General features: G+C 50.0%; 1 protein-coding gene across 1 annotated transcript in view; it reads right to left on the bottom strand.

The window, feature by feature from the left end:
* The window catches only part of CMAS (cytidine monophosphate N-acetylneuraminic acid synthetase), a 177,446-nt gene extending 166,261 nt beyond the window's left edge, over positions 1 to 11,185 (bottom strand). Inside the window, exons 1-2 of the mRNA XM_069628448.1 lie at positions 10,929 to 11,185; positions 6,664 to 6,895 (exon numbers count right to left, since the gene is read on the bottom strand). Coding sequence (XP_069484549.1) covers positions 6,664 to 6,878 — 215 coding nt within the window. The 5' untranslated portion in view covers positions 6,879 to 6,895; positions 10,929 to 11,185. The remainder of the gene's footprint in view (positions 1 to 6,663; positions 6,896 to 10,928) is intronic.
* Positions 11,186 to 22,628: the final 11,443 nt, after the last annotated feature.

The raw sequence follows: 22,628 nt of genomic DNA, 5'->3' as shown, positions 1-22,628 counted from the left end.
GCGCAAACCCTTTGGTCATCGTTTGGGAGAATTCTAAGCAATGTGCCAATTCCCTCTTCCTTAGAGGCCCCAGCAACTTGCTGGATTTCGAGGACTTGATTTTTTTTTTTTACCTGGAGAGAGTGAGACCCTTTTTCCCCACTCTCTCATGTATTTTAATGTGATTTTGTACTGTTTCTTTTGGTTGAGGAGTCTGACAAACTCCATATGCATCATCTTTTACATTGTGTCACACAACACCTTCAGTGCAGTGACACAGAAGTATTTCAGATTTCCCAAGCTTTAAATACCTTCTCTGGGATAAACTACTGTTTCCCAGAGCAGTAAAGCGAAATGGACTTTACATTTGTAACTTTCTAAACCCAGAACACACTATCTTACAATAGGGTGCTGCAGGGGTTACCTAGTATACCCTTTGGCCAGCTTCTCATGCAACAATTTTATGTTACCCTTTCCTTGCTGAATGGCTGGTGGCAGTGGTTTACTACTACCGTGGTGTGCATTTACTGCGGGCTGCGTTCGCAGCTGCAGTAAAGCACCCAAGGGTGTCATTTTTTCTCAAAATGGCCACGGTTTTCTTTTTTCACCATTTCTTTGTGGAAAGGTCCTTCTTGAGATTTACTCTGCGCACCAAACCAGGTTTGGTCACTTTGTTATTTTTGTCTTTGGAGGGATTCTCGAGTGAAGCCCGCCTCTGGCTCCAGGGTGTCTGCCGGGGGCAGAAAGTGAGGGAGGTGCATGAAACTCCCTCTGCGTAGTCTCCTAAGAGACCCAAATACACTCTGTTTTGATTTGCCGGCTGACTGTCTGGCAAGGACAGCCACCCTGCTGGGTGACTGGCAGCTAGGCTGGAATGAATGAGGAGCAAGCTGCATAAAAGGCGAGGCTTTTGGCTTCGGAAGGCAGAGTCAACCACCGGAACGAAAGAATCGAAGAACAACTTGAAGAGTTGCTGCAACTGCTGCAACTCCTGGGCCATTGGATTGCACGATGAAGCCCTGCTGCTGTGCTGAAACACCAAATTTGTATCGACAGAAAATCCTGCAAGGACAACTTCTCCCTTTGAGTTGGTGGGACCAATCAACTCCAAAGTAGGCCACCTGGACATCCCCTCTGAGCTGGGTGAATTTCCACAGAGTTGTTGCTGGAAACCGAATAGCCAGGAAGAGGAACACCACTTTGTGTGCGTTGCTTTTAAGCTGGCCAAGAGCTCCAGGAAGATCCTCTGGACTCCCAGGAAGCAGGACTTACCGAATCTGAGCCCCCTCAACAGAGTGCGGGACCCCGGAAGCAAGGAAAGCCCATTTTGACAGCCAGGAACCGCAGTGTTGCTATTTGCGGTAGACACCTAGAGCTGAAACACCGAACAGCTACTTGTTTGAAGATTGCCAGTTGCGAGTGGTGACTGTCCCATTGCAGTGCACGAGTCCCCAGAAGTCCTTCCTCTTGTCCCCACAACTGAGGCCCAGGAACAGAAGTCATCTGCTGCACTTTTTCTTCAATACAAAAGGTACTGTAAAGTCTGAGAGAACTTATCCCTTGTTGTAGAGTTGCTTGCATCGGCTACCCCTCACAAGTCTAACGGCTTGCGGCCCTACATCGATTCTTCTTTTTCTTCAAAGACTTCTAAAAACATTGTGCAAAGACTTTTCTTACTTAACTGCAAGGAAGTGCTTCAGCTCATATAGACTTTTGCCCACTGATTTGGCTTAGCCTATTCCTCTGAATGACTTATTGGGGGATCTGAAAGTAATTGCCTGCTTAAGAATATTTGTGATTTCTTGTGTGTTCTAATAACCTTTTCCTTTGACCTACTTCCAAGCTATTCTAAAAGCAACAGTGATATGTTAATGTCCTCAGCACCCTAACTATTGAAGTCCCCTGAAGGTGTACCTTGTGTCTATGGGACATCCTAAAAGGGTACTTACTAATTTAGAAACTTAAGAGTGTGTATTTTTGGAGTGTATTTTTGTGTTGCTTTATATTGCTCCCTTCTGAAGAAGGCTTAATCTAACTGACTGATAAATGAATTAATATTTTTTTTATTCAAGAAACCTTGTGTGTAAGAGTTTATGTGAATACTTGCCACTGTGAATCTCTGCAACTCCCCAAAAGCTCACATTGACCCCTCTTGAGATAAGCCTGGCTGCTCAACACGCTACCAACCTGTGCAGTACAGACTTATACCAAAGGTTGGGTTCCTATTACCAGGAGGTCAGGGTTGTTGTAGTGCACCCAAAGGTCATGGTCTCCAGCATCTTTTGCAACTCGGAAGCAGATTATTTGTGGTGTGCTCCAAAGGGGTCGCTCCAAGGGAGGCTGCATCCCCAACATTCTGGGGGGTGGATTTCGCACACTTATCCAATCCGTTGGGCTTAGCTCCTCCCCCAGCATCTCTGATCATTACTTAAGCTGAGGATGAAGTCACTGGGCACAGCCTCTGTGACCAATGTAAACCTAGTGCTGGGCTGATGATCGCTCTACAAGTGCTAATGTGGTGCCCAGTAGGACTACTTCACTGCCCTCACCTGCTACTCCTGCAACAGGGAGTCATTTCACACGCACCCACAGTATTGCCAGTAGTGTTATTCCCAGGTAAATGTCTATGTGATTCTAACTCCTCGGGCACCAGTAGTATGATGGAAAAGGCAGGAGAAGTTTACGTTAGGCCCTGCCTCCCCCAGTCCACAATGTCAATAATGATGCTCCTCTCTGCACTTCACTATAACCCGGATTTGGCATGCTTGTGGGTCAAGGCTATTGCGCACCACTACCCCGCTTCAGGAGTCAAGGAGAAGAAGCGGGCATGCTGCAGCAGCAGCCCCGCTGCTATACATGCTGGCACAGATGCCGGCTTTCCGCACCATGTGTCAAGGGCGGTTACGTGCCCCGACACCACTTCAGGATCTAAAAAGAAGGAGCGTGCATACAGTAGTCCCAGCGAACATGTCACCCCACACACGGGCGTAGATGCCTACCCCCCTGTGCAACGTTCCCGAGCAGCTTCCAATACTTAGCACGCTCCGGCGAAGGCAGCGGGAACCTGCAGGCACCAATTGTCACATGGTGGGTCAGACCACCAATGTCTTCCTCACCACAGGCCTTTAGCAAACGGAAGTACTCCCAGAGCGAGCCATACATTTGCCAGCAGAGCACCACAATCCAAGGGCTAACAAGGATGCAGACTGCAATCCTGAACAGCAATCACTCTCTGATTAGCGGTGATAGGTTTTTCGAAGCGGAGGACTGTAAGCATGCCAGTGACAAAGCAGGATGTCCGTGCCAGAAAGCGGAGCAGTGAGGCTAAGCAGCCATCTTGATCCCCTCTTCAGCCAATATTTGTATCATTATTGAAATGGGAAGATGTTTTGCTTTCCAACCAGCTACTATTTTCCAAGATGTTATGTTACTGTTACTTTTTAAGTGCACGGCCACCCAAATGTATCTTGGCGCTGGAGAGATGAACAAAAATCCATATCGGGGCCAATAGTAATGCAGGCACAAAGATGGTTAAAAAAAAAAGAAGGGTTTTGACAGCTTTCCTAAAAGCTAGATGATTAGAGAGTTTTTTTATTGAAAGGGGAAGTTCGTTCCATAGTCTGGCACCGGCTACAGAGAAACCCCTGCCTCCGATTCTCATACGGTGGAAGGAGGGTACAGTAAGCAGGTATGCAGAGACAGAACACAGCTGTCGACTGGGAGTAAAGCGTGAGAGTTTTGTTTGCAGGAACTCTGCGCCCTGTTCATGTATGGTGTGATGGACTATGCAAAGTGTCTTGAAATTAATGCGCTGGTTAACAGGGAGCCAGTGCAGTGAACGTAGCACCGGAGAAATGTGTGCTCCATGCAGGGTGCCAGTCGCCGCTCGAGCCGCCATATTCTGGAGGCTTTGCAAACGCTGAATGAGGTCCTTAGGTTGGGCCAGATACAGTGAGTTGCAATAGTCCAGCCGCGATAATATCTGGGCTGCTACCACTGGAGGGCGGAGGTGAGCGGGGATAAGAGGGAGGAAACTCTATAAAACTTTCAGCTTGAAGTGTACCGCCTGGCAGATCGCAGCAACTTGGTTCGCCATAGACAGGGAAGCCGAGAGAATAACACCCAAGTTCTTCACCTTACTTACTGGGGAGGGGAGGGGGGGGGGCACCAAGGGTGGTAGGCCAAAAAGTGGAGACCCAGAGTGTGGGATCAGTGGGACACCCTACCAACAGCACCTCCGTCTTGTCTCCGTTCAATTTGAGCCAATTGAAGTTCATCCATATTCCCACAGCAGCCAGGCATTTTCACAAGCACGACAACACCTCACTCCGATCTAGATCGAGCCAGATCAGGATCTGGGTGTCATCAGCGTACGAGTAACACCTGATGCCATGGGAGCAGATGAGACACACAAGTGCCCAAATGTAGATTTGGAACACGATCGGAGAAAACGACGACCCCTGCCGGAACTCCACATCCGAGATGACAGGGGGCAGATAGAAGAGGTGGTGGCATGGAGAGAATCTGGGTTCGATCCGCCAGGAACAACGCGAACCAAGCTGAACCTGGCCAGATTTTAGGCAAAATTGCATGCAGTACCCTCTGGGACCACCACATACAATACCCTCTGCGACCACCACATAAAAGTAGAACTACAAGTGCAAGTCAAACCAACCCTTGGTATAAGTTTGTACCACACAGTTTTTTGGTAGCGAGCTGAGCAGCCAGGCTTATCTCAAGAGTGAATGTAAGCAGTACAAGAGGTTACACAGAGGTTTTTCAATCACATTGGTTCAAGTAGACACTTACACTCAAGGTTTCTTGGTAAAACATTTCACTAGAAGGAGGCAACTTAATATTATACACCAATACATTTCAATACAAAAGATTTTTAGACAGTTTGAGCTGCCCTGAAGTAGGAGCAAAATAGCTGTTCAGTTACTTAGAAGTGGGCGAAAGGGACACTGTAAGTAGAATAGATCACATACTTTCGGTTCTTTCATTCCAGTAGTCGACTCTGCTTTCCAGTCCAAGAAACTCACCTTTTAAACAGTTCTCTCCCTTTCATTCCACCCTAGCTGTCACTCACCCAGCAGGGTGGCTATCCTTGCCGGACAGTCAGCCCGCCAATCATGCCAGAGTGCATTTGGGTCTCCTAGGAGACTAAGCACAGAGAGTGTCGGGCACCTCCCTCACTTCCTGCCCAACCCAGACACTGAGACGCCAGAGGCGGTCTTCACTCCTGAAGCCCGTCAAAGGCACATTAACAAAAGGGACCAAACCTGCTTTGGCATGCAGAGACAAACACTAGAAGGACCTTTCCAAAAAGAAACGGCAAAAAAAGAAGACCGGAACCTGTTTAAACAAAGGGGCTTAAGGCTCCATCTGACAAAACATGGCTCCTGTGATTTTTACCTACCGGTGTTCGCAGTCGGGAAAAATCATGGTAGTATATTGTAAAACCATTGCTATCAGCATTTTCAATAGGAAAGGGTAGCATTTGACTGCTACATGAGTATTTACACACAGGGGATACTATGTAACCCCTCCAGCACTCACTGTAAGATGGTGTGTGCTGGGTCTATGACTTTGGAAAGACTAGTAAAGTCAATTTCACTTTACATTCTCTGGGAAACAGTAGTTTATCCCAGAGAAGGTATTTTAAACTTTGGGAAGTCTAAAAGACATCCCTGTGTCACTGCACTGAAGGTGCTGTGTAACACACATGAAAAGATGATGCCTATGGAGTTATCTAAAACCCCATATTCAAAGAACACAAGTGTAAAACCTGCATCGAAACACATGAAAGAGTGAGAAAGGCTCACACTCTTTCCAGGTAGAAAAAAAAATCAAAACCTCAAACTCCAGCAAAGTTGCTAGGGTGAAGGGAATTAGCACATTTATGAGAATTCTCCCTAACACCAGATATGCCTATCTGGGCCAGCCGAGATAACAGGAAGGGGTGGTCGACAGTGTCGAATGCTGCTGACAGATCTAACAGAATCAGAGCACTCGCCCCACCTGAGTCTACCAGCTTGGCCATGTCGTCCTGGATGGAGACCAGTACCCTCTCTGTGCCTCCGTCAGGTCTAAAGCTTGACTGCGCAGGGTGAAGGAGGAGAGGAGATTCAAGGAATGAGGATAGAAGGGGTGATACTAGAGATTCAAGAAGTTTTGTGAAGAAAGGAAGGAGAGAAATTGGACAGAAATTAGCCAGAACAGTGGGGTCAAGTGAAGGCTTCTTTAATAGTGGGACAACTCTAGCCGCCTTAAGTTCGGGTGGGACTAACCCCGAGTGGCAGGAGATGTTCACTGCCACAGTGAGCAGTGACAGAAGATCCAGAGAGATTTTCTAATATCCACCGGAATGGCGTCGGAAGGAGAGCATGATTTAATCCTTTTAATTGCCATTGTCATGGTCAGCAAGCAGATATATTGGTAAGCTGAATATGGCTGTTTCAGGAGGGATGTGTTAAGCAGACACCAATGAGGGTCCTAGCGACAAACACTGTGGAGGCACCATGGAAATGTGAAAGGCGACACCAGTTTGGGCACACCAGGGGTTAACCTGTATTTTCTCACTGGAATTGCTGCCTGGTCATGCACCTACTACTACTGCACTTTGTTACACAGCAATGAACCTCGTTATCTGGGAAGTATCGCTCTACCCCAATGCTGCCTTACCTGTCAAAGAGACCAGAGTCTACAGCTGCCCGCAGGACCCATCCAATAAGCGGCACGCCAGCCAGCACCTTGATATTCTTGCCGGGGATACCTTTGCTTCCTCCTCGAGCCAGCACAAGAGCAGTAAGGTGGGGTCTGGCAGCACCGTTTTTGCAAGACCGGGTTGCATTGTCTCCACTACCTCCATGGCAGAGGTCCTCGTGTGCAGCGTCCATCGTCGTTAGTCTCAATGCTAGTAATAAAAAACAGTTACATTGACGGAATTGGTGTGACATGTGTCCTAAGAGGAAATGGTTCACATACTGCTCTCCTGAATTCCCAAGAAGACTTACTAATCTGGACTCTAATACTCCTTCTATTTTGATCCTCCTCCCTCTTTCCTCTGCCTTTGACACTATCAAACCACTCCATCCTCATAAACCATCTCTGTGAAACCTAGGTATCACAGACAGGGCACTGGTGTGGCTTACCTCTTTTCTCTCCAACAGACCCTCACAAGTGCAAATGGTCCTTTTCTCTCCTCCACCTCACTCGCTACCTCTGGCGTCCCTCAGGGCTCTATCCTATCGCCATGGCTCTTCAATATCTACCTGGCCCACCTGATCTCCACCTACTCCCCTCATTTCCAGTTACACAGACGACACAGCTCTTTCCAGCTGCCGCCCCCTACCACCTCCTCCTCTTCCTCCCTCATATGTGACTACTATTTAGGCATGCAGCTCTGCCAATGATCTCTGCCTCAATGCCAGCAAGACAGATATCCGTCTCATTGGGACGCCTGCTCCTAGTATCCCCCTCAATCTCTGGGCAGACTTCTTGGGTCCACTTGCGAGGCAAAAAATGTTGGAATCATCTTTGACTCTTCTCTCCTTCTGTTCACACATCACAGACCTTGCCAAGAAGTCCAAATTTCAGCTCATCTTCACAGGGGCATCCTACCTTTCCTCACCTTCCCCCAGAAGCTCAATGTATCCAGAGCCCTGGTTCTCTCTAGCCTTGCCTAGTGCAATAGCCTCTTGCTCAACCCTCCTCTTTCCTCCCTTTCCCCCATGCCCCCAACTAATCTAGAATATCTTAAACTAATCCAGAATAGGACTGCTAGACTTATCCTTGGCCTCAAGCCCAGGGACTGCATCTCTTAGCCCTAAGATCTCTCCACTGTCTCCTGGTGACTGCAAGGATCAAATTCAAGACCCTCTGCATCATCCACAAGTCTGTCTGGGGCCTGGGACCACTATACATCCGGCGTTACCTCCCTAAATACCTCCCAGCCAGAGTCCTTCTGGCACCAACTTTCTGTAGGCCAAATGTTTTTCTAAGCTGAGAGTGGGAGGTTGATCGCTCTACTCGGCTGGCGCCTCCCTCTGGAATAGCCTCCCTCCCCGCCCCAAACTTGAATCAGATCATCTTAATTCCAGAAACTTCCCAAAACCTTCCTTTTCTCCTTTTCATTCCCTCTCCCCGTCCTGTGCTAAATTCTCAATCTGCCGCTGGACTGGGGCCTGTTCCCTTCAGAGTCATACAAATGCCAGACCAACCCCCACCAGTCGGCCCCCTCCAGCATCCTCTGCCAACACTTGCCCTTGGGCTCCCTTTCCCAAACTATCACAACTTAGTCCTCACCTCCACTGCACTCCCCCCACCCCCTTTTGCCCTGGCAATTGCCACCTCGGCTGCCAGCACTTGCCCACCCCCACCCATGGGGTCACCCCACTTCTGCACGTTCTCCCTATATTCCCCCTCCACCTTGCACTCATCACCTCATTCCTGCTCTTGCACAGTAGGATTGTCACAAGACCAATATAACCGTTTCTTTGTTGCTGTATTCTTATCATTTCCCATGTACACACCTCCCCCTTTGTCTTGTAGCGCCTGGAAACACCAGTGTGTAGGCGCCATAAAAATGTTCAATAAATAAATAAAAACGATCATTTGCTGGAGCTTATTAGAGGCACTTACCAGATCAAAGATCTAACAGTACAGTCCAAGATACACATTACACCATCTCACTTTGCAAATGTCCCTGACGATTACTTTAATGCCATGGTTTTAATGTTCAACCTTACATGCACATGTGTTTCTCGCTGTGATAAATGCACTCCTTAGACTCTGAGAGAAACTAAGTTGATGCTTTTAAATCTTTATTATTAACAGATCACCAAAAATCATTCAGCCCTGAATTATCACCAACTACAGATCCCTATCATTGGTGCTTATTCAGCACCCTGTTTGAATTAGAGCGAAGTGCACCATATTTTGTGTCCGTCTTCCATTATTACTAATTAATCAACATTGGATTACAGTGGTGGGGCATTGATTTTTACTGAATGGCAAATGCAACATGGGATGCTTTGGGAGTTACTTGTACATGTCTGAATAAATGTGAAGAGAGGACTTTAGTCTGGTGGGTTGACTTGATGGCTGAGAAACTAGCGTTCTGGTAGCCTCACTAACATGTTCCAGAGCTAGGAATATATTTCTAAAAACTCATGCGCCCTCCCACATAGCTGTGAGAAGAGGCTTATGACGTACAACTGCAGAGGTTTTACATCTGTAATGTGTATGGCTCACTGAAAATCAGGGTGGCACTTCAAGAAAAAGAATGCCTCTGTGATAGACAAAGCAAATGCCTGGCAAGTTTTGAGCACGCATGGTGACAGAGTTTGACTCACTCTTACTGACTAACAAACAACAGTATCGGTACTGCACTGACTGGCAAACAACAGTATAGGTACTGCACTCAAGAGGTGCAGCGGTTGAGAGTTTGTTTCATCGAGACGTTGTTAACCATTTGATTTAGAAATCTCCTACTGTGCTAGGCAGCTTACTCAAAGAAGAAGTGGACATAGTGTCTGCCGAGATGCAAAGGTCAGCCTCCAGGGAAGCTTCACTCCAGTTTAACTACAAGCGCCAGATCAGGTTTTCCCTGTACTCCAAAGTGGGGCTAGAAGGTCACATTCTCTGACCCCAGGCAGTGCTTGGGTGTAGGGTACAGTTTGCCTCTTCAGGGAGTGCTCTCCAGGTCCTCCGTGATGAGCATGTTCTGTTGTACGCACGTCATGATTGTGACCATCCCACATGTGCCAGGATGAATATGCGTATAGATTAGGCAATACCGAAATCGCCATACAATAGTCTTTTTCGACCAATATAAAATACATGCAAAGATGGTATATTACAAGAGCTGTCAAGGCCACACTAGGTCTGTACGTCAGAAGGAATATTTGAAGAAACTTCAGCGGGCCTTAAAGCACTTGCAGCATACCCTCTGTACACTTCTTCTCATGGGCTTCACTTACTACAGGCACATGAGGCATTACTAACGACGGGCACACGAGGTCAACAAATATTTTCATACATGGCCAGGAAGACTGGAATGCATAGGGTGTAAGAGGTCTGCTCCGTACGTGACTACAAGCACATAAGCAATGTTAAAGATGCTGTCCAGAATCTCTGAAGCTGACCTAGCAGCAATACATCAACACTAGACCGGGGGGCTACGATCACATGGGAGCGCTACTGTGATCTTGTGCAAAACCCTAACTCTGAGTGCTTGAGTTTTATATGACTACACTTACCCGGTATATTACACGTATCGTTTATATTTCGGCAAGTAGAAAAATGCATTATCGTTTCTCAAGGTTAATGTTATTTGCAACTATCCATTTGATCCGAAAACCAATTGTGGCAACTACTTTCCAATGAGTTATGTATCTGTCAAAGAAAAATATATTGCTATTTCCATCACCCCACCTTTGTGATGCACTAAGAAGATGGACAACAGAAAGAATACAACATAGGACATGCAGCATACTGATTGGAGGTGTGGCTGGTAGTCGGCGCAGTGTTGGAAGGTGGCACCGCCCAGGACACGTATCCTCATTCATGTCACTATCCACACTGCCACGTCTTCCATGCCCTGCTCTAGTTTCTACCCGCACGCTGCAGGACTGAGGAGTGACAGCTGTCTACGACAAAGTAACACCGCTACAAAGAGCAGTTTCTCGTGAGACACCTATAACATTGTTAGCCAGCAGACTGCGTGTATCTGCCTTCTGGGCACTTCTGATGGGCATAAGAACACATCTGGGGAAGGGGCGTGACGTTCCAAATCAGAGCACTAAACCCGCAGTGACAGCTCTGAAGACCCCCCCCCCATACCGCTCGGTGCCCATTAAGTATATCCACCTTCCCTCCTAGCTGCTTGGAATCCCAGGGAGTCTTCCCCCATGCAGTAGCGTCCACATTCAGGCTCCGGTACTCACTGTGCAGCCACGCGCTACTTGTCTCTACCGCAGGGATCCTTTCCCACTAACACAGCAGTTTTCATAAAGGGTCGCGGTTCTGCGAAGTTGCCGTTCCAGCTTCTACAACAATGTTGATCAGTCTACCAAGTAGCCCGCCCCTTTGCGGAGCAGGACGTGTTTACTCACTACGTGACGTGTCATCACGTGATGTAGGCAGAGCCCGTTTCAAAGATGGACCAGGAAGCTCTGGGGTCGATGGTTTGAAGTCGGAAGTGACTAGTTCCCCATCCGAGAAACGGACCATAGCAACGGTCCGCCTACTCTTTCTCACGTGACTTCCAACATCATCATTGTGATTTTCGGGAGCAATTTTAGTGAGGGGAAGGCTCTTGCTGCCGGTGTTGTATGGTATCCTGCATCCCCATGGGCTTGTGGGAGGTAGTGTTCGGCATTCTTTGGAGCCACGCTCACCCAGTAGCCCACCCTCAGAGCTACCAGGTGGGCGTGATCTACCAGGTGGGCGTTGTTTCAGAGTCTTCACTCTGTCATGGGAAGCCGAATATCATACTGTATGGTATTAATATTCCGGTTGATACTAGTTTCCATCCCAGAAACGGACCATCAGTTGTTAGGGCCATTTCTCAGATGGTAAATAGCTGATTCAGTGTGAGTGGGCTAGTTCCCATTAGAGAAATTGCCCTTTTTGCTCCACTACCACCCCAACATGCCTCTACATTACTTCGCACTAAGCCCCTCACTACCACACACCACAACAACATAGCTCTCAACTCACACGCTTTTGGTGGGTGTCACCCGCCTTGTAAACAGCTGACTCACCCGCCAAGCCTCCAGCACGCCCATTCGTTTCAATGGGCCTTGTTATGTACGTAGCACGTACCACACTGAGTGCGCATGCGCGGCCTCACAAGCCGGCGCATGCGCGGTTGAAAATAAAGGCGGCGCCCGGCAGTTGGAGCCGGAGCGCCGGAGCAATCAGACGTCTCCGGGTCTGTTCCTGCGCGGCGTTGCAGCGCGCAGGGCCCATACGCCGGAGGGGCCCGCCTGACATCTGCGGCCCCCCCCCCATCACCACACTGGCGACGAGGTGGAGCCACGGCCCACTCCCGTGCCCGGCTGCAACGCTGTGAGAAAGTCCGCCGCGTCACAGACTGACGACGCACCGGCGGCCATTTTTTTTTTTCTCTTCCTCTTCGACCCGCGATCGTGGTTGCGGCCCAACAGGGTGCTCGTGCGCCACTCGCCGACGGCGTCGGCAGAGGGAATAAAAAAAAAAAAAAAGGAAAAAAACACAGGAAGTGAATTTTTGGAATGCCCACAGTCTTGCTGGCGCAAGGCTGTGGCACATAAGAAGAAAGAAGTGGATTTTGCTCCCACCACTACCACAAGGCCGCATCTACCACCTGTGAGTACCCAGCAGTAGAAATGGGTGACGGCGCAGACGATGAGGGCGCAGCAGCCCCGATTCCCCGCAGAGCCCGCAGCTCCCTGGCCCCCATGCCTGAGTTTGATGCCACTGGACCCCCTTCCAAGCTAGGACCGAAGTGGCTGTTGTGGGTCAAAAGACTGGACATGTTCTTTAGGGCAGCTGGAGTCAACGACGATGATGAAAAGATTGCGACCATGATCTATTCAGCAGGCGCAGAAGTCCACAAGATCTACGACTCCCTGACCATCCCCGTAGTCACTTACGACGCTGTCAAGCAGGCACTCAAGGACCACTTCTTACCCATGGCCAATGTGGACTTTGACAGATTCGTCATGGGCGCTGAAAAACAGTTAGATGATGAGTCCCTAGACAAATTCTGCGCCCGCCTGAGACACCTGGCGACCTCGTGCAGATGGGCCGACGAAGAGGAGATGGTCCGCAACCAACTACTGCAGGGGTGCAGCTCCAGTAAACTTCGGAGGCAAGTGTTGAGGGAGCCTGGCCTAACCCTCCAGCAAATTCTGGACCTGGGCAGAGCCCATGAACTGGCAGAGGCCAGAGGCGCGAAAATGGACGCTGCCTCGCGACCAGGACAAAACGAAGACGCTTTTGCAGTAGGACGGTCGGCTGCGAATAGGTCGAGATGGGCGCCGAGAAAACCCGACACTGCGTCCACGCCAAGCACCGCCACATCGTGCTCGAACTGTGGGTACGACCTCCCCCACAGCGGTGACTGCCCAGCCAAGTCAAGAACATGCGCCCGGTGCGGCATACCGGGTCACTTTGCCAGAACGTGCCGTGCGGCTGCCCCTGTCACAACGGCGAGAGGACCGGAGAGAGTGGGGCGAAGCAGTTCCCGCAGAGTGAGGGGCATCTCCTCCATTGATCAAGGCCTGCAGGACCTAGACCTCGCAGAAGAAGAAGAGGAGGAGGAGGAAGAAGTCTTCTTCATCTCCAGCATCGCGAGATGTTCCAGCACGAGACGCCAACCCAAGTGCACCGTCGACATCAAGGGCACTCCCACCCCCATCCTCATCGACACCGGAGCCTCAGTCTGCGTGCTGGCCACCAAACACTACGTAGCCCTGCCGGGCCCACCAGAACTGTCGACATCAACAGCGAGGATATATGCGTTTGGTGGCGACACCCCCTTACCCATCCAAGGTGCATTTGTCGCCCCAGTATCCCATGGACAGAACTCCATCAAGGCAAGATTCTTCGTCACCGACGTCAGCCCCCACTCGCTGCTGAGCTGCGCTGCGTCAGAAGCGCTAGACATCGTGCATTTCACATTTGGGGTATACCATGCAGATCTAAAGAGCCTGCTACACAAGTTCGCGAGTCTCTTCAAGGGCATCGGCAAACTGAACGCAGACCCCATTCGCCTGCACATCGACAAATCCGTAAGGCCGACTGCCCTCAAACACCGCAGAATTCCATTCCACCTGAGGGCACAAGTAGAAGCAGAACTGCAACAGCTAATGGACCGAGGTATCATTGAACGGGTAGAAGGGCCCACCCCGTGGGTTTCGCCCATCGTAGTGGCCCCGAAGCCGAAGCAACCAGGGGCTGTGCGCATCTGCGTAGACATGAGGCTACCTAATGCTGCCATTAAAAGAGAGCGCCACCTCACGCCCACCCTGGACGATATCGTCGGCGAACTCCAAGGCGCCAAGGTCTTCTCCAAACTGGACCTCAGATCCGGCTATCATCAACTAGAACTGCACCCCGAGTCGAGGTACATTACTACGTTCACGACGCACGAAGGCTTGTACCAATACAAGAGACTCAACTTCGGGATCTCATCCGCGGCTGAGGTCTTCCAGAACGCCATAAGAGGAGCGCTGTCCGGCCTGAGGGGTGTCATTAACATGTCCGATGACATTCTGGTCTTCGCCAAGTCAGAGAGTGAACACCTTAAAAGGCTAGAACGCACGTTTGAGAGACTCCAGGCGGTAGGTCTTACACTACACCAAGAAAAATGCGAATTCCTGAAAGATCGGCTGGAATTCTTTGGGTTCACCTTCCATGCGAACGGCATCTCACCCGATCCCGGCAAGGTAAAAGACATAAGAGATGCGCCTCCGCCCACATCTCCTGCAGAAGTTCGGAGCTTCCTGGGGATGGTCAATTACTGCGGCAGATTCATCAAAGACCTAGCCTCCCTATCGGAACCATTGAGGGCACTCACCAGAAATGACGTACCATGGCAATGGACAGCGGCAGAACAAAGATCATTCAACGCCATCAAAGAGGCCCTGTCGGAGCAGGAGACGATGGCCTACTTCCACCCCAGCCGAGAATCAGAGATCGTAGTTGACGCCAGCCCCGTTGGACTAGGGGCAGTCCTCTTGCAGGCCGATGAACTGGGAGCGATGAGACCCATTGCCTATGCTAGCAAGGCCCTCACCGACACGGAAAGGCGCTACTCGCAAATCGAGAGAGAGGCCCTTGCCATCCTGTGGGGATGCAAACACTTCAGGATATATATCCTCGGCAAACCCGTCGTCGTGGTCACTGACCATAAACCCCTGATTCCAATCCTGTCCGGCACTTCCTCAAAGCCGCCTCCCCGGATTGAAAGATGGATGCTATCACTCATCGAATACAGCGTCAAGCTGGTGTACCGCCCAGGCACCCACAACCCCGCAGATTACCTGTCTCGCCACCCCGGCACGAGGGACGCCCAGAATCCGGTAGAATTATCCGACGCGGGGGACGCTGTGCACCTCGTCGTGGAATCAGCCCTGCCAGTGGCCCTGTCGAGGGAGAACATCGCAGATGACTCAAACTCTGACGAGGCATTCTTGCGAGTAAAAAGAGCGGTTGCCACAGGAGAATGGCGAGACGTCCTCCTGAACAACGCCAGAAGAAACCCAGAGACGCAGAGAGACCTGCAACTGTTGTGGAAGGCTCGACACGAGCTCTCGGTGTCCACGGACGGCCTGCTACTGCGGGGAAATCAGATCGTGATCCCCAGGTCCCTGGTCACGAGGGTTCTCCAACTAGCCCACACAGGACACCAAGGCATGGCTAAAATGAAAGCGCGCCTGAGGCTGAAAGTCTGGTTCCCCGACCTGGAACACCGGGTGACTGAGTTCGTAAAGGCCTGCATCCCGTGCCAAGCCGCGAGTCCGGCAGAAAAGGGCCCGCCCATCCAAGCCATGCTACGGAGCGACGTGCCGTGGGGTACCGTCCACGCAGACTTCGGCTCGACCGGCAGAGGCCTACACTTCGTAGTGGTTACGGACCAGTGGTCAAGGTACCCGGAGGTGGAACTGGTAGAATCCACCGCCAGCGATCACACCATCCTGGCCATGGACAAAATTTTCGCCACCCACGGCTTCCCGCTCGAGATCTGTTCGGACAACGGCGCTCCGTTCCAAGGGCAGCGTTTTGCCAGATACTGCGCAGAACGAGGCATCAAGCACCGTAAAGTTACCCCATTGTGGCCAAGAGCCAATGGAGAGGTTGAACGTTTCATGCGGACACTCAACAAAATCTTTCGCATCTCCGTCAATGGAGGGGAAGACCTGCGCCATAATCTGATCGAATTCCTCCGTGAGTACCGGTCCACCCCACATCAGTCCACCGGGATCGCACCCGCCGAAGCACTATTCAAGCGCATACCCAGAGGGTTGATACCAGAAGCGGGAGAGCGACGCCCAGGGGTGATTGATGACACACAAGTGGCGGCGGACAGGGCCGCGAGGAACGAGAAGGAGACAATGAGGCGGAGGCTGCCGGAAAAAGAGATAGCGGTAGGAGACACCGTCCTAGTCCGGAACAGGAAACCAGAGGGGAAACTCTCAATGACATATGAAACACACCCGATGGGAGTTACCCACGTCAAGGGGTCCATGGTCACGGCGGCGAACGCGCGCGGGACAGTGACCAGAAATGTGTCTTTCTTCAAACGCATAGGACCTGCAACCTCTGAAGAAGAACCGGACCCTGGCCAAAGGCAGGCGGCGGAAGAACCACCGGAGAACGTCGACACGCCCGGAGGCCCTGCGGAGCCAGAGAATGTCGAAAGAGGACCGCCCAGGTACCCCCGCAGAGAGGGGCGACGCCCTCCACAAAGGTTCCAAGACTTTATTATGGACTCAGCGACCTGAGCAACGAAAGTCTGTTAAGTATATAATGTTTGAGCCACGTTGGCCCCATGTTTAATGTTTTGTTGTTTAAGGGAAAAAAGGAGGGATGTTATGTACGTAGCACGTACCACACTGAGTGCGCATGCGCGGCCTCACAAGCCGGCGCATGCGCGGTTGAAAATAAAGGCGGCGCCCGGCAGTTGGAGCCGGAGCGCCGGAGCAATCAGACGTCTCCGGGTCTGTTCCTGCGCGGCGTTGCAGCGCGCAGGGCCCATACGCCGGAGGGGCCCGCCTGACATCTGCGGCCCCCCCCCCATCACCACAGGCCTCTCACCCGCCAAAAATAAAATCAGGTGTTTTCACCCGCCTTTGTGACACAAATGGTTGAGAGCTATGCAACAAGCACACTTCACCCCATACTAGTACAAACAAAAACATCAAAGGCACACAACACCCACTTCTTAAATGTGCACTACTGAATGTATGTTCCCTACCTGCACATGCCCTCGAGATAAATGATCTACTATCCGCACTTAATCTGGACTTACTTTGCATCACCAAATCCTGGCTCAATGATGCCTCCTGCCCAGCCATCGCACTAGCCCTGCCCACAGGCTACACCATCCTTAGGCAAGATAGATGTGATAAGATTGGAGGGGGAGTCGCCCTTATCCACAAAGACTCACTGTCCATTAGACTAGAAGACCATAGTACATGGGGTAGTAATGCTGATATCCTATCAGCCATGCTTACGCTCTCCCCCAATAATCTAATCAACATCCACATCCTATACAGACCTCCCGGACTCCCAGCTGACTTCCAAGAGCACCTCTCTCATCGACTCAGCAACAACATTAAAAAGTCCTCCAAAATCCTTCTATTAGGTGACTTAAATTTAGGATACAATTTATTTTATTTATTTGCATTTTTAAAGCGCTCACACAACCCGCGGCATCGAGGCACTGTTACAGGAATTCTTTTTGTTTTATTTGCATAGTTGTTTGTCTTAGTTGCGTATTTATAACACACTTAAATACCCAGAGGTTTCTAAGCACGGACCCAGGGATCGAACCTGTGTTGCTTCGTGTCGTCTTGCTTCCAAGGCGAGCACGTTGCCGCTGAGTTATCCTCCCAGGACAATGATCCTAAGAATAAATCCGCCACAACCCTAGCTAAAGAACTCGCAGACTTAGGTTTCTCCCAAGGAGTCCTCACCCCCACTCACTCCAAAGGCCGCACCCTTGACTGGGTCATGGATCACAACTTTGCATCCAACATTACCTCAAACACCGCCCTTCCATGGACGGACCACACATGCATCGAATTCCTCATGCCCACCAACCCTAAACCCAAGACTCTCCCCCACGCACCACCTGCCACAATAAGTTCTAAAAAACTCAACGCAGACAACTTGCATCCCCACCTTAAAAGCCCCTCCCTAGAACCACCTTTCTCTCAGGACCCAAATATACTATCAGCTATCTTCAATGATACTGTCACCAATGCCATAAACTCTATAGCCCCACTTGAAAGCAAGAAGGAAAAAAAATAATTTCACTGCAACTCTTGGTTCTCGGAAGAACTCCAAACCCTCCGAGCTCAAAAGCGTAAGTCGCTTAAAAACTGGCAAACGGATCCGAGTGATCTAAATAAGAGCCTCTTCAAACAAATAGCCCTCCAATATAAAAACGCCATTTTAGCAGCAAAATCCAAATCCTTCAATGATAGGATCTCAAAGGCCAACTCCCAAGCTAAAGAACTATTCACAATCTTTAATGAATTAGTCACTCCTCCGGCTACCGCTGACGAGATAACTAAAGACAAAGCCTTGTGTGCCAGCATTCAGTCCGCCATGCTCAACAAAATAAAACTCCTCCAGAACAAAATCCAAAACCACTGTAAAGCCCTCCCAAACCAAAAAACCAACCAGCGTAGTAATCTCAATCGCGCTCAATTCTCCTTCAGAGACGTCACTGAACCTGAGGTCCTTAATCTCATGAAAAACCTCAAACCATCCCTCTGCAAAGCAGACATTTGCCCTCCCAAAATCACCAAGGAATGTGTCAATGACCTAGCACCCCTGATTACTGCCTTCATTAATGCATCTTTCCAAACAGGAACTGTCCCAAACAATCTCAAGGAAGCCTGGGTGTGGCCACTTCTAAAAAAGGCCACACTTGACCCAGCGCAACCCAACAACTACAGACCGATAACGACAGTCCTGTTTCTCCTAAAAATCCTGGACAAAGCAGCTCACATCCAGATCCAATCCTACATATAAGCTAACTCCATACTAGGCAAAAGACAATCTGGCTTCCGTGTCGGGCATGGAACAGAATCCGCCTTATTAGATCTAAAAAATCAAATCTCACAGATCATGGACAAAGGCAAACCTGCCTTGCTCCTCCTTCTCGATCTATCAGCTGCTTTTGACCTGGTAGATCACCAAACACTCACCACCCACCTCACCCATGCAGCCAATTTCTCTAATCAAGCAGCATCCTGGATCACTTCCTTCCTTGAAGGAAGAGCCATGAAGGTCTACTCCGACACAGCTAACGCAGATCATACCACTATAAACTGCAGTGTCCTCCAAGGATCTTGTACAGCCCCCACCCTCTATAACCTCTTCACAAAACCCCTCTTCGACCTACTCGGCTCCATGGGTGTTGCATATACAAACTATGCAGACGACACTCAAGTACTTTTAGCCCTATCTGGACTCTATCACCAAGACGCCACGGCCCTTCACAACATCTATGCCACTATCCATTCTTGGATGGCAATCGATGGCCTCTGTCTTAACGGGGAGAAGACTGAAATTCTCATCCTGGGCCAGACAAAGACATTATCGAAACTAAGCCCCCAATACAACAACTTCAACATAGACAACTCAACCATCTCCGTCATCCTCTGTCAAGACTCTAGGTGTTCACATTGATGCAAATCTATCGATGAACAAACAAGTCAGCGCCATAGCCTCTGCATCAGCGTTCAGCACCAAACTTATCAATGCTATTAAACCCTACTTATCCACCCCAAACTGCTTGGCCATAGCTAGAGCAACTATAGGAGCCAAACTCGATTATTGCAACGCCCTCCTACCTGGCACCTCCTCCAAAAGCATTCACAGACTGCAAACCACACAAAACAATGCCCTCAGAGCCGCCATGAGCATCCCTAGAAGAGACCATATATCCCACGCCAGACGTGAAGCCTGGTGGCTCCAGGTCAAAGACCGTATTACTCTGAAAATCCTCACCATCACTCACAGATGCATCAAAAAAACCACTCCAGCATACCTACCTAAAGCAATATCAAGGACCACACCCACTCGCCCCACCAGAGCTCAGTACACCAACCAGCTACACATACCACGCATAAAGAGAGCCACAGCGGGAGGTCTAGGCTTGTCCTATATTGCACGAAACTCTGGAACTCACTCCCTGCCACCCTTAGAGCTGAAACTTCCATCTCTGTCTTCCGCATCAACCTCAAGGCCACTCTCCTCAACTAGTAAGTGGAGGACTGCCTCCTCCACTTCTGCAATGTATATTGTCATATAACACAAATGTAATATAACTATATTGTAACCTGTATATAAACTGCTAATGACTATGTAACTATATTGCAACCTGTATATATATTGCTAATGACCATGTAACTAAGTAACTAAGCTTTGTACTGTAGCAAGTGCCACAATGTCCTTGGGCTGTTGTACGCTATATAAATATGAATAAAACAAAACAAACTAGTGGCCAGGTCCAGCAAAATAATGGTAACTAGCCCACTCATACTGAGAAGGCTAGTTCCCATTAGAGAAATGGCCCTTTTGCCCCTAGTGGCCAAGGCCTGCATAGTAATGGGAACTAGCCTACTCACACTGAGAAGGCTGGTTATTGTTAGGAAAGATTTCGTAATTGTGGGTAATTTTCCTTCCATGTGGCAACCCCTAAACTTTTTGCTGTTGTTTTTTACCTTGTTCTCGACTTTGCCAGAGAAGTGCAGCCTTCTGCCGCACTCCTCTGGGCTTTCGCTCCTTTCTTACGGGGAAACTGACATGCCCTTAAGACAGTCAGTACCGGGAAACGCTGTTTTCCGTCGTTTCTTTTATCATGTTGCGGCTTTCGTTCAACATGACACAAGAGGGCACGGTAAGCTAAGTTACTGCTCTCTTGGGTCTCTAGCCTTCTACGGGCCCTAGATACTCGTTTAGGATTGTAACTGATCGGTGCAAGTGATTCACGGACAGGAATGGTGGCAGCGATCGTTTCTTGTGTTTTGAGCTCCTTTTGGCGTTTTAAGGGTGTTTCTCGCGCTTAGCCCAAAATGGTGGCCTGGCTCCCAAAATGGCCAGACCACGAGGCTCCTTTGTCCTGTCCGCTGACCGTCTTGCTCCCTTCACCTTCCCCAGGTCGAGCTGACCCGGGGCCTTCCTTATTTGGGCATGGACTTTCCCGCGAAACACGGATGCTTTCGCGGGCTTCTACATGCCTGGTGTGTGCCTCCAGGATGTGGGCTGGGATGTCTGGTCCCAATACACATCCTGGGTGCCAGAGAGTCTAGGGTGGTGTGAATGCCTGGGACCACCGTGGTCCGTGATAGGTCCACGTATGGTGTGAGTGTTGATGAGCGGATCTCCCATTGGGTCCCCCCCGTTTTGGCGCGAAGGGAACCATGGATAAGAGGGGGCTGGAAACACCACTACCAGGTCGATCTCCTGAGTTCTCACGAACGAAGGAATACAGGAGCCAAGTATCCTGCAACCACGAGGCTGAACCGAGGAATCGCTGGTGACCCGCTGAAGGACTGCTCCTCTGCACTGCTGTCGCCTTGTGAAACCCTTTTTACCTCTGATCGAACCAGAAGGCCTGTACTGGTACTTCGACCCTTGGAATAGCTGGGACAGCTATTCTCGGCATCTTCACCATCTCCTGCTAGTAAGCCTTCGGAAGCATCTTTGGGCCACCCAGCAGACTGACCAGCCTACACAGGAGTCTTGCTCTGTAACCGCCGCCAGGTTGTGTAGTATTTCGAGTCCTTGTCACTCTCACACGATTCGTACACTTGGCGTTCCCAGGTCTGAAGTGAGTAGTGTACATTTGGCTCAGATACACACGGCCGCTCCGTTGCCCTGCTGTGGTAACAAACTGTGCGGGTTCACTTCATTTGGGACATCTTTAACTCAACTCTGCTGCTGCAGAATCAACACGACGACAAGACGTCCCCTGCTCTCCCGAACCTGCCAGCGACTGAAACTGACGGGGAGAAGCCTGGGTCTGCTTGCATCGGGGACCGGTGAGTAGCATAGCTAGGAGCTGGTCGCCCTCCTGCAGGAGCCCATAGCTTTTCCCCGCTGTGTCAAAACAGCACGCCATTCCGTACTTGCGCTCTGCTTCTGCCCACAGTGGAGGCTGCGCTTGAGTCGCGGAACTCTGTTCTTCTTCATTTGTGCACTAAACTGAACTGCCTGATTTCCCACGAAGAGACTCCCCTTTTTGCCCGTTGGCACCAGCGTGTGCAGGTACTTTTGAGCACAAGGCTCCACTCTTCATAGGGCTCGGACTTCCTTTTAGTTAGGTGCCTCTGAAGGCGGACTAGGTCTAAGCATTATTTCGCACTGCCTGTTTTCCTTCCCTTTTAGGTAGACTACACATTTCGTGCATCTAACGCTTGAGACTTGTTTGTATTTGTATATATATTGTATTGGTATGGTATGTGTTGGTTTACTAGAGTTGTATTGTGATTTCTCGCTACGGTCATTGTTTTAAAGGCCTTGGAGTAAATGTGTATATATTTTTAATATAACACCTGTTTGGAGTAGTTTGAAGGTGTCCTTGCTTTGTGTGCTCATTGCGGGCTTTCAGTCACCCTCACCCCTCTTGAGACCTAGTCTTGACCACCGCGATCGCTACCCTGGTTGGTCTGGCTTGTCCAGAAGTTACCCTGTTCCAAGTAATTAGGTTGGCCTTCTGAACTTCTGCGCCACCAGGACAGAGTTCAGAAATCCGTTTTAACAGTTATCATTAGAGAAATGGCCCTTTTTGCCCCTAGCGACCAAGCCCTGCATAATATTGGGAACTAGCCGTTTCAAACTGCGGAGGCTAGTTCCCATTAGAGAAACTGCCCCCTGACCTGCAGAGGCAGAAAGGTCCTCTCGTCTAATGGGAACTA

Source organism: Ambystoma mexicanum, chromosome 12 (genome assembly GCF_040938575.1).
Source record: "Ambystoma mexicanum isolate Mex_15411 chromosome 12, UKY_AmexF1_1, whole genome shotgun sequence".
Taxonomy (NCBI): domain Eukaryota; kingdom Metazoa; phylum Chordata; class Amphibia; order Caudata; family Ambystomatidae; genus Ambystoma; species Ambystoma mexicanum.
Note: the sequence above shows the minus strand (reverse complement) of the source record. Positions and strands in the feature narration are given on the sequence as shown.